This window comes from Mercenaria mercenaria, chromosome 7, assembly GCF_021730395.1.
Source record: "Mercenaria mercenaria strain notata chromosome 7, MADL_Memer_1, whole genome shotgun sequence".
NCBI lineage: Eukaryota > Metazoa > Mollusca > Bivalvia > Venerida > Veneridae > Mercenaria > Mercenaria mercenaria.
Window position 1 is genome coordinate 10,330,349 of NC_069367.1, and position 16,540 is coordinate 10,346,888.

Here is a 16,540-nt window from a genome sequence, read left to right on the forward strand (position 1 = left end):
AGGGGGGTATACTGGTTTCAGGTTGTCTGTCTGTCCGTCCGTCCGTCTGTCTGTCTGTCCGTAGACACAATCTTGTGCGCACCATCTCTCCTCATCCCCTTGACACAATTTAATGAAACTTCACACAAGTGATCAGTAACAACAGTAGTTGTGCATGGGGCATGTTAGGTTCTTTCAGAAAAAAAAATGCAGAGTTATGGGACTTTGTTTTTTGTTACTTTACTATATACATAGACACAATCATGTGCGCACCATCTCTCCCCATCCCCTTGACACAATGTAATGAAACTTCACGCAAGTGATCAGTAACAACAGTAGTTGTGCATGGAGCATGTTAGGTTCTTTCAACAACAAAAATTGCAGAGTTATGGGACTTTGTTTTTGTTACTTTACTATATACATAGACACAATCATGTGCGCACCATCTCTCCTCATCCCCTTGACACAATGTTTCTTGTTAACATACATACAATCTGCAATCTTGTGCGCGCCTAATCTTCCGAACCCTTGCACACAATTTAATGAAACTTCACATAAGTGATCAGTACCAACCTTAGTTGTGCATGGTGCATGTTACGTTCTTTTAGATAAATATTCTGCATAGTTATGGCACTTTGTTTTTTGTTACTATACTGTATACATACAGTCTATATACATTCAGTCCACATAATTATGCAATCTTGTGTGCATCAAATTGCAATGTACTGTGTCAGTGCATGCGGGGGTTATATTCATCACCTTTAGTGATAGCTCTAGTTTTCACTGTTGTGACTGAAATTCATTTAAGGAAACAGTGGAGACCCTGATCACATGATCTGTTTTGCGATGTTCAATCTGCACTGTTTGCCAAGACCCATTTATAGGACACTGGGCATAATAATCACTCTGGACGATAAGTATGCCAGGGACAGTTACTGATACATTTACCATTTTCAACTACTTCTGTATATCTTGACAGGTGATCGAATCCACAACTTTTAGCCAGGGACGTTGATATCACTTAGCCATGTCCATCGAAGAAATATGTTACGAAAATGAATAAGCTCAACTTTTTTGTCTCTATTTCCCCATGCTAATGAATTTCTGTTTTTGAATGAAAATGTCTTTGTTTACAATGACATAACTGAATTCACCATGCTTACAAATAGCACATAACAAACAGTATGTTTTTTTTTTCAAACTTTGTACGTAGTACAGCCATGAAAGGTGGTAAATGCTGGTTTGACTTTTAAAAGACCAAGTACCAGTTCTTTATGTTGTTCAGTTGGGTTCAACACCATTTCCAACAATCTTATTCCCATATATAACTGAGAGTTACTAATGGTAACAAATGTTCACTCTTCCTGGCAAGCTTAGCAACCTACCACTACACTTTCAAAAGGAACTGACCATTCTACATTCGTATGAACTGAGATGGATTGCAAATGGCCATGGAAGGAATTTTTTAGCTAACCGGTTCAAACCCGTGACCTTTGGACTGGCAGTACAGTGCATCAACTACTGAGCTAACTAGACAACAGTAACCTATGTGTCTGTGGAAAGAAGATTTGTCTTACTTATGACTTCAACATCAATGTCTGGCTTCTTTTGTGGATTACTACTATTTGTCCTTTTCACTCATTATATATGTTTTAAGCCTTGATGTTTTTCTCAAAGTTGTCCCTTGTGAACCTAGAAAGAAAACATACATGCTATAAGAATCAGATCGAGAACCCTCGAAATATGCTTGACATGGATGTTGCTGTAAGGAGCAGATTTCTCAACCTCTGTCCTATTCAGCGGTATTTACAGATAGGGGTATGAATGCCAAAAGAGCATTTAAAAGTTACTCTGCATTTAGAAGAAAGTAACAGGTTTTAAAAGAACAATGACAGCACGCTCCACTATTCGAAGGCAATTGTCAATATGAATGATTTCCGAAATTATGATTCAAGGATTATTTGACTTGATTCTATGATCTCGCTTTAAAACCCTGAATAAATATAAAAAGTTTTCAACCCAGTACCGCCCTTAGTTTTGACAAGAGCAACTTGATGGTAAAATTTTAACCGTCATTTTCTTACTATAAAAAAGGGACATAACTTTGCCAAAATTGAAGTAAGTGTTATGGGACTTGATGCTTTTATCTTGCTTTACAACTCTTCATGAAGACATGTGGGAAATGTCAATCCAATGCCACCATTAGTTTTGGAGATAGCAACTTGCATGCAAAGACAACAATATCTATGCACAAGAAAGAGGGCATAACTTGTCCAAAATTAAGGTTATGGGAATTGATGCTTTGACCTTACTCTACATCACTAGAGACATGTATGGAAGTTTCAATCCAATATCTGCATTGGTTTCCGGGATAGTAACTTGCATGCAAAACTTTAAACAGCTTTTTCTAAGTTTAAACAGTGGGGCATAACTTGGCCAAAGTTCAAGTAAGGGTTATCGGTTATGGAAGTTGATGCCATGTCCTTTACAACATGGAAGACATGTGTGAAGTTTCAACCCAGTATCTGCATTAGTTAAAAAAAATTAACTTGCATGCAAAACTTTAACGCCAAAAAGGGGTCTGACTCAAGTAAGAGTTATGAGGGTTGTGATATGTTGATATAACCTTATTTTACAGTTCCGATGAAATGTGTGAAGTTTTAACCAAACATCTGCATTAGTTTGGATATACTAACTTGCATGTAAAACTTAAAACTGCATTTTCCAAGTCCAAAAGGGGCATAATTTGTCAAAATGCATATTAGGCTAATGGGACTTGATCTTCTGCGGTTATTTAGAGACCTTAAAAAGTAAGAATAGGTTTCAAACCAATATGTCTATAAATGAGACCCATAATTTACAATAGCTTCGATCAAGAGTTATCTTAATTGATTAATTTGGTAGGTCTGATGAGTGGAAAGACTTGTTTGAAGTTTCAATCAATATTATCTGTGGTTATTGAGATAAAGCCTTGATAGTATTTGCACCAAAAATTTTACCAGGCTACCAACGACGCCATGTTTAAAGTGTTAATGCATTCGGATACGATCACCCGCCTTTCCCAGCTTTAGGAGGTGGGTAGAATTCGGGTGACACAACTACCATCGCCCGGGTTACACGAGTTATACTCGAGTATTACCCAGGGTGACTTAGGTTAGCTCGAGTATGAATGCCGAACGCGCCCAGTATCACATCAGTGCAAAATTGACAGAGCAGCTCTTAACTACCTCTAGACATCCGTCCGTTAAGCTCAATAGATGGAGTGCAGATCTACGGATCGCGGGGTCGCGAGTTCGATCCAAGGGCGAGGCATTTTCTCCGTGACGATTTGATATAAGACATTTTGTCAGAAAATCATTCGTCCTCCACCTCTGATTCATGTGAGGAAATTGGCAGTTACATGCCAAGAACATGTTTATACTGGTATGGAATCCACTGCCCGCCGAAACATAGCTGAAATACTGTTGAAAACCGGCGTTAAACGCTAACAAAACAAACACATTTATCTACCATTTGCACTGAAGATACAATATCATATATTTGTGAATTTCTAGCCGACTTTATGGTACATCTAATGACATATTTGTAAAGTTATTAGATCCTTAAATGTTTCATTATATCAAAATTAAATAAATTGAAAAGAAGACAAACAAACATATGTATGCAACCTGTTTAATATATTGAACATAGCAGTACAAATATTTAATCAGAGGTTAGAACCTAAGACGTTTTTGTCCCAATATATGCAAGCATGTCCTCTGACCATAAGAAAAGTGACTTACTGAAGTATGCCATTGCAATGATACATTTCTTTTTTTTCAATAATAGTTCTTTTCTTTATAAGTACGTGTTTTGTTTTTCCAAGAATTCTCTTGTCAACGTTTACAACCTTAATCCATTTTCTTAAATTAACATTCTGATTTACTGATTTGTTTGTACAAAACACTAATGATAATTTTGATGAAATTGATATATATATATATGAAGTTTTATCCTATAATAGCAACATTTCCTTTATAATTTATCAGCTCCTGGTTTCTCTTACACGTGTGAACAAAACGTACATGATGCAAATTTAAAGAACGAAGATGATAAATAATGAGCATTGTTAAGTTCATCCAACTTCCTCTTCATCCTTGGAAAAAACACAAACATCCAATATTAGACATTGAAATACTATATTAAGTACAAAAGTGTGCTTGGAATCTTCGCTTTCTAATAAGCTGTTGGTCACTTATGAATTACAAAATTACTCAAGACAAATATGTCCTTGCTATGGTTTTTTTGTGTTGGTATTTACAATGGATTTCACACACTGCTTGTCTGAACTATAACTGTCTATTTTAATACGATATGAACAATGCGAGCGGCATTTAAAAGATTTTAAAGGAAATTTCTATCTGTCGTAATTCCACATTGGGGTATTAATGTCTGGGGACCAGCCGCAAAACTATGAACAATCTTGAAATCTACCATTAGTTATTCTTATACATCCTGATATCTCTACACTCATATATAACAAGTTAGTCCAGTAACTAACAGAGATTTTATATTTTGGAAGAAGTAACTTTCAGATGGCATATCTGTATAATGCATAACCTTTCAGTTTTGCGCCAATGTATCACCAGTTGGTAATACAAGTGGCCAAGACCAATACCGCAAACATTACTAACCTACTATGACAGGCTGTCCATGCCCTGATCCCATTGTGCAATTCAAGTTACAGTAATCCTCACTGCAACAGGCTTGGCAAGTAGGAGTTGAACGTGGCAACACATGCACAGAACGTTGTACTGGACTGCACTAAACGGAGTAGGAAATTTGTAAAACAAATGTTTGAATATTAAGCATACATATACGCATGAAAATGTGAAAAGACGTGTACATAAAACAGAAATGGTACATGGATAAAAATACAGTTTACGTCATAGGTAATTAAAATAATTTATTTCTGTACTTCAAGTCTTGTAGCTTGTCATGGATATACACTAATTAATATGACTCCATGATAAGATAAGTTAAAAGAGTTATTTAAATATAATCTATAAAGTAGATCCCTCGGGAGCACCGAGAACAATGCAAACAGTGAAAATTGCTGACTCGGTTTGATTAAGTCTGTTCATGAGCATTAATGGAAAATGCAACACTGCCTACGCCCCCTAGCACCGGCTTAAGTAGTGTTCAATCTTCAAATCAAAATGAGTTGAAATCAATGACTTCTCAAATGGCACCAATACTGGTTTTTCCGGGAAGCGGACTCGAGAGTGGTTCAAATAAGCTTAAAGCTTTCTCCACAATCAAGCATAAATAAATTAGTATAAACTCAACTAAAAGTGGGCTGGTGGTCTAGTGGTAAGACGTTTGACTGCCAATCCTGAGGTCCGGGGTTCGAATCCCGGTCCAGGAACTGGAAATTTCTGAGATGCTTGAGTGTCTCTAACCTGACTAAGAGGCCTGTACTGGTTCTTCCCGGGAAAGACGGCTTTGCGTGTATCGGTGCTATACATTGGGTACATTGAAGAACCAGACTGTCTATTCGCAAAGAGCTAGGCTAAGTTAGCCGGACAGGCCTGTTTCTCTCTCTGTTCTCTCTGTCTGTTCTGGGGGCTTTATCTCACTCTGTCCCTTTGGTCAGATCGCTCTGTGCCTGTACTAGATGATGAATTTCGCGCCCTGTATGGCTGCGTTTGCTATATGTAAAGCGCCTTTGAACGTGTTTATCATGAAAGGGGCGCTACATAAATCTGGTATAATAATAATAATAATTTACACGATAAGTTACAAAATTACCGGTGCATGGGCACAACCCATTTTGAAATTAGAATGTGTTCCCCATCTAGTTTCTTTTATGCTGCAAACCTGAAAGTATTAAGACAGATTCATTATATTGAAATTTCTATTCTAAAAATTGTCGATATTTACTATATAATAATGTGACCTACAAAGAAAATCAATCGATTACCTTACCTAGTATGTCTGTGTTCTGGTTAAAATATGCGTATTCTCTCGAATGGCGTAAATTGGTAAGGTATAGGCATAGCGTCGGAGGTGGGGGTGCCCCACTTTCTCCCGCAGGTCGGGATTGAGAGGGGAAATGGAATATGACATGAAAGAACAGTCTCTGGCATGTTGGTTTTTATATAAAAGAGAAAAAAAATACCTTTTCACTTTTTTATGATGTAGGAAATTACATATAAAATACCTTATGTTTATAATTACGAAGTAATGACATCCTAGCAATTAAAAAAGTACACGGACTTACTTTGCAGCGTTCATTACGCAATACACATTTTCAAAGCCGTTTCATTGGATCGTTTTTTCCGCAGTATTTTAGACATTTTTTTGCATTTGGCAATGTTTCGATTACGATGCAAGTGTGTGTGCTTACATGACCTGACATCTTAATACAATAAACATTTTTGACTGTCACAGCAAAACCTGATTCAATATTATATCTACTAAATAGTTTGAAGATTACTTAAGAAATTTCTTTAATGACGTGTCTCAATCATGAAATGATATTAAAATATTTTAACTTGGCAACCATATACTGTAACAGTGGTAAACACGTTTGTTGACAATTACGATGATATAAACCAGTACAATAATATTAACAGCTGAGCAGGTTGTCTGGTGAACCAAAAATGCGCGTCTGCAGTAGCTATTACTAAATGAATGACAATTGTGAAATATTAACGAAGCTGTAACAGACCGGATTACGTTACCAAAGATCTTAAATCCATATTCATGAACATATATTTTGACCGTATCCTAGAGTTTCAAATATGCATATGCAACAGAAAAGTTTTATTACTCCCTGTTCAAATAAACAACATGAAAAGGCGGAACTTCTTAACTGAACGATTTAAACGTCGAGATTTGGTTTTTCTTCAAACATGTTTTCGTAATGACTTGTTACAGTTTTTATGGGGGTAGTGGGGGATGGGCGAAGAGGTAGCCTTTATGTATGTGGTATTAAAGTCTTAACATAAGGTATATTTAGTGTGTAAGAAGTCCTCAAAACATAGTTACACATGCAAGATCATTCCATGGCACTGTAACAAAATGCACTATTTTATGAAAATATTTACCGGTACCATAAACAATAGTATCATCAATTTCAAGACTGCTTATTACCAAGACGTCTAACGGCATTATTATATCAACATTCTTTACTGTTCGTTAATACCGACATCATACATCGACTACTTCAAATCAGCCAAGCTGTGGTCCTGTTATTTTTTTCTACTAAAATTTACAGAAATACAAGAAACATAGTTTACTAATATGCGCAAACACTGACTCTCTCCTCGTACCCTCTTGTGATCTGTTTTATTTCTTGTTTTTAGCTTTTTTTAATTTTTAGCTTTAATTGTAAATATTCCTCAGCTATGAGGTTAGCCACGCTACGCGTCTTGGAGTGACCTTAAGATTACTGGCTTGTATTTTCGGATGCTGCCGGAAAAAATATTGAAAACGCAACAACTATATTACCAATCTGACAAGCGCATACAAACCGAAGTACGATACTGAAAGGAAGGAATACTTCACACAGTTGTGACGTCGTAGATCTACGTTATAGTGTGTTTCATAATTTATAAAACATTCATATTCAAAAATGAAGAAATACTTACTAAATTGAGATAAGATTCTATCAGAACGACTGGTAATTCATGATTCATTTGAGGCAAAAGGAATGACTGAGACCAAACATAATGCCGAGGCAAAGAAATCAACCGATGCAAATATGGCAGAGAAAATAATCGAAGCATGTGCTTCGGTTGCCTCAGTGGCCGCTACGGCCATGGATTCACTCTAATTCAAAAACCCTATTTTCATAGACTGTTATACATTGAAAAGAACAATCTTTTTACTGTATATGTGCATTGCTGCTTACGTATCTATAGCGTTTGGCTTCTCATTTTGATGAATACATCCGTAACAATATAAAGACCATTGAAATATCAATAATTCATCGTGGTTTGTAACAACTACAGCATTTTGTCAAAGTTAAAATACCTGTCCCTGATCGCACAACTTCAGTGTGTCACATTCATTAGGAGAAAACGCATACTCGCAGTCATAGCATAATGGTCCGCGCTGGTCCCTTGAGGGTAAACCTGCGAATAGTTTAGACGCCATTAATTGTTTTAGTTCTATTTTCTTCTGCTAATATACTTTTAATAATGATGCCAGGTACTGTTCTTTAGGACTGTCGTTTAAGTAATTTTAGGCTTTGATCAACTGGACAATGGGATTTATCAAAATTGTCAATCATCATAGAATGCTGTCATATATTCAGCGATCTCTTCAGTTATTTTAATTGAAGACGGTCCTTTTTGTTGTTAGCCGATCATTTTCTATTAATTAAGGAATACATTAACAAGATTTGATTCTTTTTTGGCAGTGTTCTTAAACAATACCAGCAGTAGTTGCATTTTAATTTACCGGTCTCTCCACAACCCTTGTAATTACAGTAACTTCCTGAACAACAGTCCACACATCTGTTTGGGTCGTTACCAGCAGTTTCAGATTCGTTTGCGCATACCTGTAATATAATTATGACGAGTATTATTCTTATTATCCAAACTATTGAGCTCATTTATTGTAATAACTTTTCGCATTTGGAGTGGATTCCATGTATACAATCGACAAAAAGCGGCGTGGTTTATTTAGTGCTGGGCACCTATTTTACTTGTTACGTGAGAATTATTTCGTTCTTTGTTATAACATATATCGTTAACATTACTCTGTTACCGAATATCATTGCTTACGATAAACTTTTCAATCACACCATCAATCAGCGTAAAGCAAGTTCCTGTTGAACTTTTGTCCTTGTTTATTTTTTTAACTCCGGGAACATCTAAACGCATGTTACTTACCTCTTGTGATAGACATCCGGATCTAAATGTCTGTCTGCCATGCTTTGAGTACCGTTCCAAATAGCATATCTATAAAAGTGAATATCATTTATGATATAAATCTGATACCAATAATTCATTGTCAGAAAAATCTCAATCTCTCGCTCTCTGTGATGTTTATATGGGCAAGATGCATCGTTTGGATAAAAAACATACCTATTATACCAACACCACTTACTTTATAGTTAATATCGTAAAGTAAATCTGGATCAATAAATTAACAGTGTAACTTTATTGTATATAGGCATACTAGTATGTTCTGCACCGTAATTATTACTTCATAGTTAAAAGGTTGTATGCAGGATATTAACTAATGACACATTTTTCAGTTGCTATGATTCGCGTTATTTTAATTACACGCAGAAAAACGCCCCAAAACTACAGCTTGATAAGACAAAATAAAATGAAAGGTATTAGTGACCCTACTTATGTTTTAGTGTTTATATGCATCTCTAATCGCTACGATAATTCCATTTAATATATGTCGACGGTACAAGGACAACTACAAACAATCTAATAAAATCCTCTTCTTAGAAACACTATATAATCTTCCACTCTTTTAAGATACTGTAACTTTGTTAGTACTCCGATATTACTATAAAATTATTTTCTGACCAGATATGAGGGTTTAAGGGTCTCTGTGTGTGCGTGTATGTGTTTGTGGTATCGCTTTATAGCCTTTCTCTTAAGGGAAGCGTTCGGTCAGAGAACAAACGAGTGCATTCCTTGAAAAAAGAACAACCATATGACTTTCATTTATCCCTATGAATCGATTAAAAAATCACGTTCCAACCTCCTTAAGAAATTGAAACGTGCACCGTTCTTTTATCCAGTTGAATCCGCGCAATTCCAGATATATATCACAGTTATTTTTTTTAGTTTTCTTGCTAAAATATATGACCGTAAATGTGACTATGATGCAATTTTGTATTGCCCATTTAGAGCATCTTTGATTATAGCTAATTATGTCAAAAGAATGACCGCATACAGGACAGGTACTCAATCTTGACCAATCAGAAAGTCCTCTATAAATAGCACTTTACCGCAAACGAATAAATAAACAATGTACTTCGTTTTTAGAACAGACTCTTGAGATAATTTGATAAGTGCACACCAATGCGTGGATAAAACCATGATTATCATTAAAATTAGACAGTATTATTGAAATGAGTAAATGATGGCGACGATTCCTCATACTTTGTGGCTTAGGCTAACTCGATACATAAGAGTACCACCGGACTAAATTTCAGCCGAATCATATTTCATTTATGATTTTATTTTGTCGTACAAAGTTGATATCTCGCTAAAATAGGTCAATTATCATATACTTCGCGTGTAATACTAGATAAAATTAACGCCATAATGCAAAAATATTAAATGTACTTCCTTATTAGATTGAATACTTTCATTGTTCCTTAAAGTTTTGGCATACATGTCAATTTGTCTGTAGATTATGACAAGCGTTTGATTTCTCAGCCAAATAATTGTCAGTTGCAATGATAATAGTTGTTTGACAATATTTCTGTGCAGAGGTCTGAATCTTGTTCTATGAAAACAAAGGCTGACGTCATTATTCAAAACCCTTGTATGACGGGACTTCATCCAAAGGCATATAAGTGTAGGCCTAGTAGTTCAAGACTGTAGGAAGTTTTATTCAAGCTGAACGGCTTTAGCGGTTAAAGAAAATGTTCATTATTAGCTATAAAGTTCTCATCAGCTTTGCAGTTAACATAATATGCAACCTAATCTAATAGAAAAAAGTGAAAACTACGACGGTCGCTCAACACGACAAAAATAAAAATGTTGCAGGTTCGGTTTGACTGGGCCATTTCTAAGACATAGTAACTTTCAAGACAGGACGCTTATAGATATCGTGACACTTTTAAACAGATTACCACATTTTCCGAGCATCGCTTCACAACATCACACAGTTCGATATGGAACATCTCATTGCAGTAATAACATATGTTCTTCTCGTCATTGTTTTTAGCTACAGTGTAATACAAATGAAAGACAAACCTAAGGAAAAGTAGTTTGTCAGAATAATTTGTATTTTTTATATATAAAAAACATGACGGATATAATGGAACGATAGTACTTGATTCTCCATGCAAAGATGAATTGCCTTGGGTACTTTAGGTTCTTCAACTTGTGTTAAAGCCAAACATTAGTGCAAAAGAAAAATACCAGTTATTTAGAAATCGCCTAGATGACAGAAAATAAAATTGTAGACATACATTGCAATAATAGACAAATAACCATGACCATTTTTTCCTTGCTTAACAAGTTAAACTTCTACTGTGTAGATCAAAGTGCAATAACACCTGTAAATATATTTAATATTTTGTCGTGTATTTCAGCTTGTATAAAATATTCATGAATATATTTATCATGTGACGATATGATAAGCTGTTAAACAAACACTGCCAAGATTAATTGTTAAAAGACCGAAATGAAATGATTCAGAAGCAGATCCACAGTTTGTTGTGTTTTTACCGAAGAATGAAATGCAATGACAATATACATCTTTCTGTTTCTTTTTTGCATATTTCTTAAACATTTCCTACTGACAAAAATCCCTGTGAAACGAAAACCCTTATAGATCAAAATTTTTCCTTGGTCCGGCAGGTGTTTGATTTAGAGGAGTTCCACTGTATGTATAAATTTTGACTAATTAGACACGTCCTATTTAAATAGTATTGCATAAATCAGAACGCACTTCTAACAATGGCACAGGAGAGCTTAGGTTTAAAGACGCACCTAATAGTTACTGTATTATTCTGTATTTCCATGATGGTAATTATACAGGATTTGCATAAAAAGATTGAGAAACAAGTGTTTCGTTACAAATTGACAGTGACATATTTTAAGCAAACACAATGTGTTTATTGTCTAAATATTTCACTTAATGAACGCAGCAAGATCGCCTTGTATTTAATGTAGAAGCTGAGTTTAGACCAAACTTTGTTTAAGGTTAAGGTAGTTATTTGTCTATGTTTTTAAAGAAGTTGACTGAATAAGTTGGCAGATAAAGTTGTGAAAACACATTACTTTAGGGAGGACTCAAGTTGTCCATCTGTCATCTTGTATTCTAACACGACCAGCAAATAGCCTACTTACATGTACAGAAAAAATCTTTCTCTGGTTATTCTGCAATAAACCACTCGCGTGCAATGACGTCATTCGATCCAGGTGCGTAGCACGGTCGGAAAAAGTAGTTACCATTTTTTCTAGCAGTGTTGATATTAGTATGTCGTGTTAGAATCGAAATGATAAGTTCCCAAGTGTGATTTATCTTAGAATAACCCGAGTTTTTCGTTCTTATGCGAAACAATATATCACTCAGGCCTACGGCCTTCGTGATATATTCCTACGTATAAGAACTCAAAATTCGGGTTATTCTACGAAAAACCACGTTTGGGAACTTATTATTTCTTAAATATAGCTGCATTTTACCAGTATTATCAGAAAATTTTGCACGAAGTTCATGTGGGAGAAAAAAGAACGTCATTAGGTTGGGATGTGTCTTTAAAGACATCTTAAGATATCTTAAATAATGTCAATTTTGTGTATAAATCCAGCAAGTAAAACTGTCAAAATATTTTCAACTGAAATTTTGTTTTATGTTAGCGTATATTTCCAAAATGGCTGAATTTTACAATGAGATATACTCTATCAAAATTGTTTTTAATAAGTTATTTAGATCAAATAGGGAGATGATTTTCGTCAGTTTTCAGGCACAGTTATGGTTATTGTACCTCTAAGTTCCTCTTTACAATCTTAAAATTAAATAAAAATTAAATAAAAATTCCCTTTAGTAAATGTAATTGTCATTCTCGTAAATATCAAAAATATGACAGCATTGAATACAATTAAACAGGGAAACCATTTTGTATAAAAAAGGAGGAGCTATGGGACTAGTTTTTTCAGCTTCCTCATAAACTAACAGGTTAATGTAAATTCCAGTGAAATACATCAACTCGTCTCAGAGCTATTTATCTAAGGAAACTTTGTCAACAGAAAACACAGCGCTCATATAGAAAATGATTTGAAGTGTGTATTGTTACACTATGATTCCGCATTGAGTGTCAATGATTTACTAAATGAAATAGCAATTTAAGGATATTTTCAAAGTGTAAAAAGAGAAATAATTTTGTCAAAATTAAAGTAAGAATTATGGACCCATGGACAAGAACTTGCCTTATGTTCCTTACAACCTGTTTTGAATTTCAATGCAATATGTCCATTTGGCTCAAGGAATTAAACTCCCGCAACAATTTTGCTATCTTTTCTATGTAAAACGGAGGACTGATTATGTCCAAATAAAAGACAGAGTTATGGGAGTTGATGCTTTAACTTCGATTATTTTCTTGAAAGTTTATGAGAAGTTTCAATCAAATGCATAGAAAGGTTTTAGGAATATCATCAAATGCACAGATAAATTATCGTAATTTGTTGACCATTTTCAAAGTGTAAAGGGGAAATGATTCAGTCAAAAAATCAGAGTGATGCACTTGATATGAAACTTGACCTATGATCCATTCAAATTGCTTTCAAATTCCAATGCAGTACTTCGATTTATTTAAAAAAAATGTTCAATGAAAACATCTTTTTTGTCAAAAGGGCGGCTAATTTTGTCAAAATGATTTGATTTAACTATATTTTATTTTTTATATATACATGCAAGTAGAACCATAAATTTACAACAATACAATAGAAAATGGGTTGGTCAACAAGTTCTATCAACATTACATTGAGCTCTTCGCTGGCAAAATGTCGAAAGGATAAGCAGAATTATTGAACTTTAGTCTTTCAATGTAATCTCGAATGTTTGTGTGAAAATTCAATCCTACAAATATATTGTATGGTAAAATCTGATATCTATACTGGTGCTCAAGCAGAGAAGGGACCGAACCCGACAAAGTGACAAAACATGGAGCGTACTTTGAAATGTTTGTGTGAAATTTCGATCAAATGCATAATAAAGTTTCAGAAATATTAAAAGAAATGTCCGATTTGGGTAATGATCCAAGTGAAAAGAGCAGATAATTTGACAGAACAAAAGTTAGGATACCTGGTATGTAAACTTGTCTTATCATTAATCCATTAAAATTGTATATGTCAACTTGATATTTGTACTGGCTCCCTAGAAGGGGCAAAACGGGTCAGGGACAGGCGATTTCTATATAGCCCCCCCCCCCCCCCCCCCCCCCTGCCATCCCCACCTCCCCCAAATAAGCAACGTTAGAAATAATATGGTGGTTCTATCTTGTAGAAAAAAGAAAAGATCCGAGCGTGCAAGACTACCTTTACATGAACAAAGTCAGCTAAGTAAAGCTGCTAAGAAAAAAAACTTAACCATACCCTTTTCCTTCTGCATTCCTAGTGGAAAACCATAGCCTTCTCCGTTTTTTTTTGACCGTATAAGATTGCTCCCAATTTAACATTCTTATTTTGGTGACTTAATAAGTGATATCCAGTCGAAATATTTATTATTAGGACCTTGTAACTCTGAAATGGTTGCGGCACGTTGAAGACACGCGTAGAACTTACTGATGATCCGTCAAGAATAAGCCAGGTTGTTTGTGAAGACTGAATAACAATTGCTACTGAGTTAGTATCAGAGATACAGTTGGTGGGTACAATGAAATAATATTCGTTCATGAAGTTCTCAATGCCGGGAACAACTGTCATAAATGGACCGTCTGCTACACCGTATGAAATAACACTGACAGTAGTGTTGGATCTTGCAACAACCGGTTCGGACCCTGTGAAAAATTCCAATGGATATGGATGAGGAACTTGTTTACAAGTAGTACCGTGCTGAGTGTCAAAACAAACATACATCGTGATGTTTTTGTGAAAGTACGCGAATCAATACTCCTGTTAGTGGTGGCATGTTAGGTACGATATATTCCATTCCCCAGGCATCAGTAGGAATCATTTGTTCAACAATAAATCCACAACTCGAGTGATTAGTCGGTATATTTGCACATGTAGTTCCAGCTATTACAGAAACAGTTGCGTTTGCAGATATCGCAGTTCCAGTATTATCAATCCGTCGAAGTATCTGATTTGCATCTAACCGGTTCAAAGACACCGACGAAGTTGATAGTCTTGTGGTAGTTATATTCACAGTCGTGTTGGTAAAACTGCTGACAACTAGGGCTTCCGAATAGCGGCCACTTGGGTCAAAGGAAGCTAAAACATACTCTTTACCAGCAAATGTAACAGGTAACGCCAGGTAAGATTCGGTCATACTACTTCTATATAGGGTTACATAAACAGCAACGGGCACATCAGTTTCAATATGGATTCCTCTTCTTTCTGTAAAATTTCCTTTGTTGATTAATTGGAATGACACTGTGAAAGGTGTATGGCCATGATTCAGAGTTTCGGTACGACCGATGCTAAGGAATGGAATGTACAATTTCATTTGTTCGCTGGCGTTTGATGCAAAGTCTAAAATGATGTTTGGAACGTAAGAGTGCGTGGGTACCATTCCTAGATCGAAGGTAGTCCCATAATGACCTAAAATTTAAATACAACCCGACTACACGGTTATAATGTGTAGTTTTTTAATTAAACAGTGTGCATGTTAACAATTACGGATATTTTATGAAATGTCGAACAGATTCTTAATATTGACGTACCAACCAATATAAGAGAAAATTGGTCCAAAATTTACCAAGTGTCAGTTAGTATTTTCGTCTGACTAAATGACTATTATAACCTTTAACATTGAAGAAAATCATTTCAATAAGCCTAAAGCATTTAAGTATAGTAATACAGACACATACGAATAGATTACATAATATCCATAGAAAATGTAAAACTTTTAATTAGTTTGACTTACTTTCATAAGACAATGTACATACTGGACTGAGGCTTGCCTGTAAAGATAAAACATACTTGTTAGTTCCTGTGTAACATTAACTAATGAACAGAACCATTTCAATACCTTAAACCCTATCCTGCTAAATTTGTCCATCTTTCAATTTCGACAGTGCCCCAGACGCTTGACAAAAAGAAACTGAATGAATGACGAACAGTTCAGATCTTGATCTACACTAGTCACAAAGGCAGAATCAATCGCTTCCAGCATGTTAAGGGTTAATTTCACAATACATATAAAAACAAAAGCTTTTTGAAATACTTACGAAAATTGCAAGCGATGCAACGATAGCCATTGTCATTTTATACATCTTATTAATTTATAGTTTACTTTACATTTAACACTGATTTCAAGAGACCTCGATCCTAAGTTTATTTAAACAAAATAAATGATAAACTACAACACCATGGGTTTATACCAAATGTTCTTACAAACTTCCTTAACAGCGATGCAATATATCTTCAGACCTTTGATTTACAGAGACCTGTGTACAGGTGCATTTCATTAATTTTGTGCACAATCATTTATTGCAAAGATTTTTCGGCCCTTTTGATTCATTTTAACCTGTTTTGTCAATAACACAATAAAAATCTTACATAAAAATCACTATATTAGTATTCAGTGATGAAAACAATAATTAAATGACAAGGTTTTCCCAAATAAAAGTTACATTTATGTTTTGGAATAAATGCGTGAGATTAATATTTGCCCCAAAAACACCTTTTCAGATAAACCCTTTTAAAAA

At 35.0% G+C, this 16,540-nt stretch overlaps 1 protein-coding gene across 2 annotated transcripts; it reads right to left on the reverse strand.

Moving 5' to 3' along the window:
- Positions 1-1,583: 1,583 nt before the first annotated feature.
- On the reverse strand, positions 1,584-10,886 carry LOC123555063 (uncharacterized). 2 transcript variants are annotated; one of them, XM_053547546.1, is made up of 7 exons: positions 10,796-10,886; positions 8,862-8,930; positions 8,428-8,527; positions 7,999-8,099; positions 5,770-5,838; positions 4,653-4,782; positions 1,584-1,671 (listed from the first exon to the last, which is right to left on the reverse strand). In XM_053547546.1, the coding sequence occupies exons 1-7, from the start codon at positions 10,844-10,846 to the stop codon at positions 1,601-1,603; spliced, it is 591 nt and encodes a 196-aa protein (XP_053403521.1). In that variant the 5' UTR covers positions 10,847-10,886; the 3' UTR covers positions 1,584-1,600. The 2 variants fall into 2 exon arrangements, with proteins under 2 accessions (XP_053403521.1, XP_053403522.1); XM_053547547.1 differs by lacking the exon at positions 1,584-1,671 and adding an exon at positions 3,788-4,114.
- Between the last annotated feature and the right edge of the window lie 5,654 nt (positions 10,887-16,540).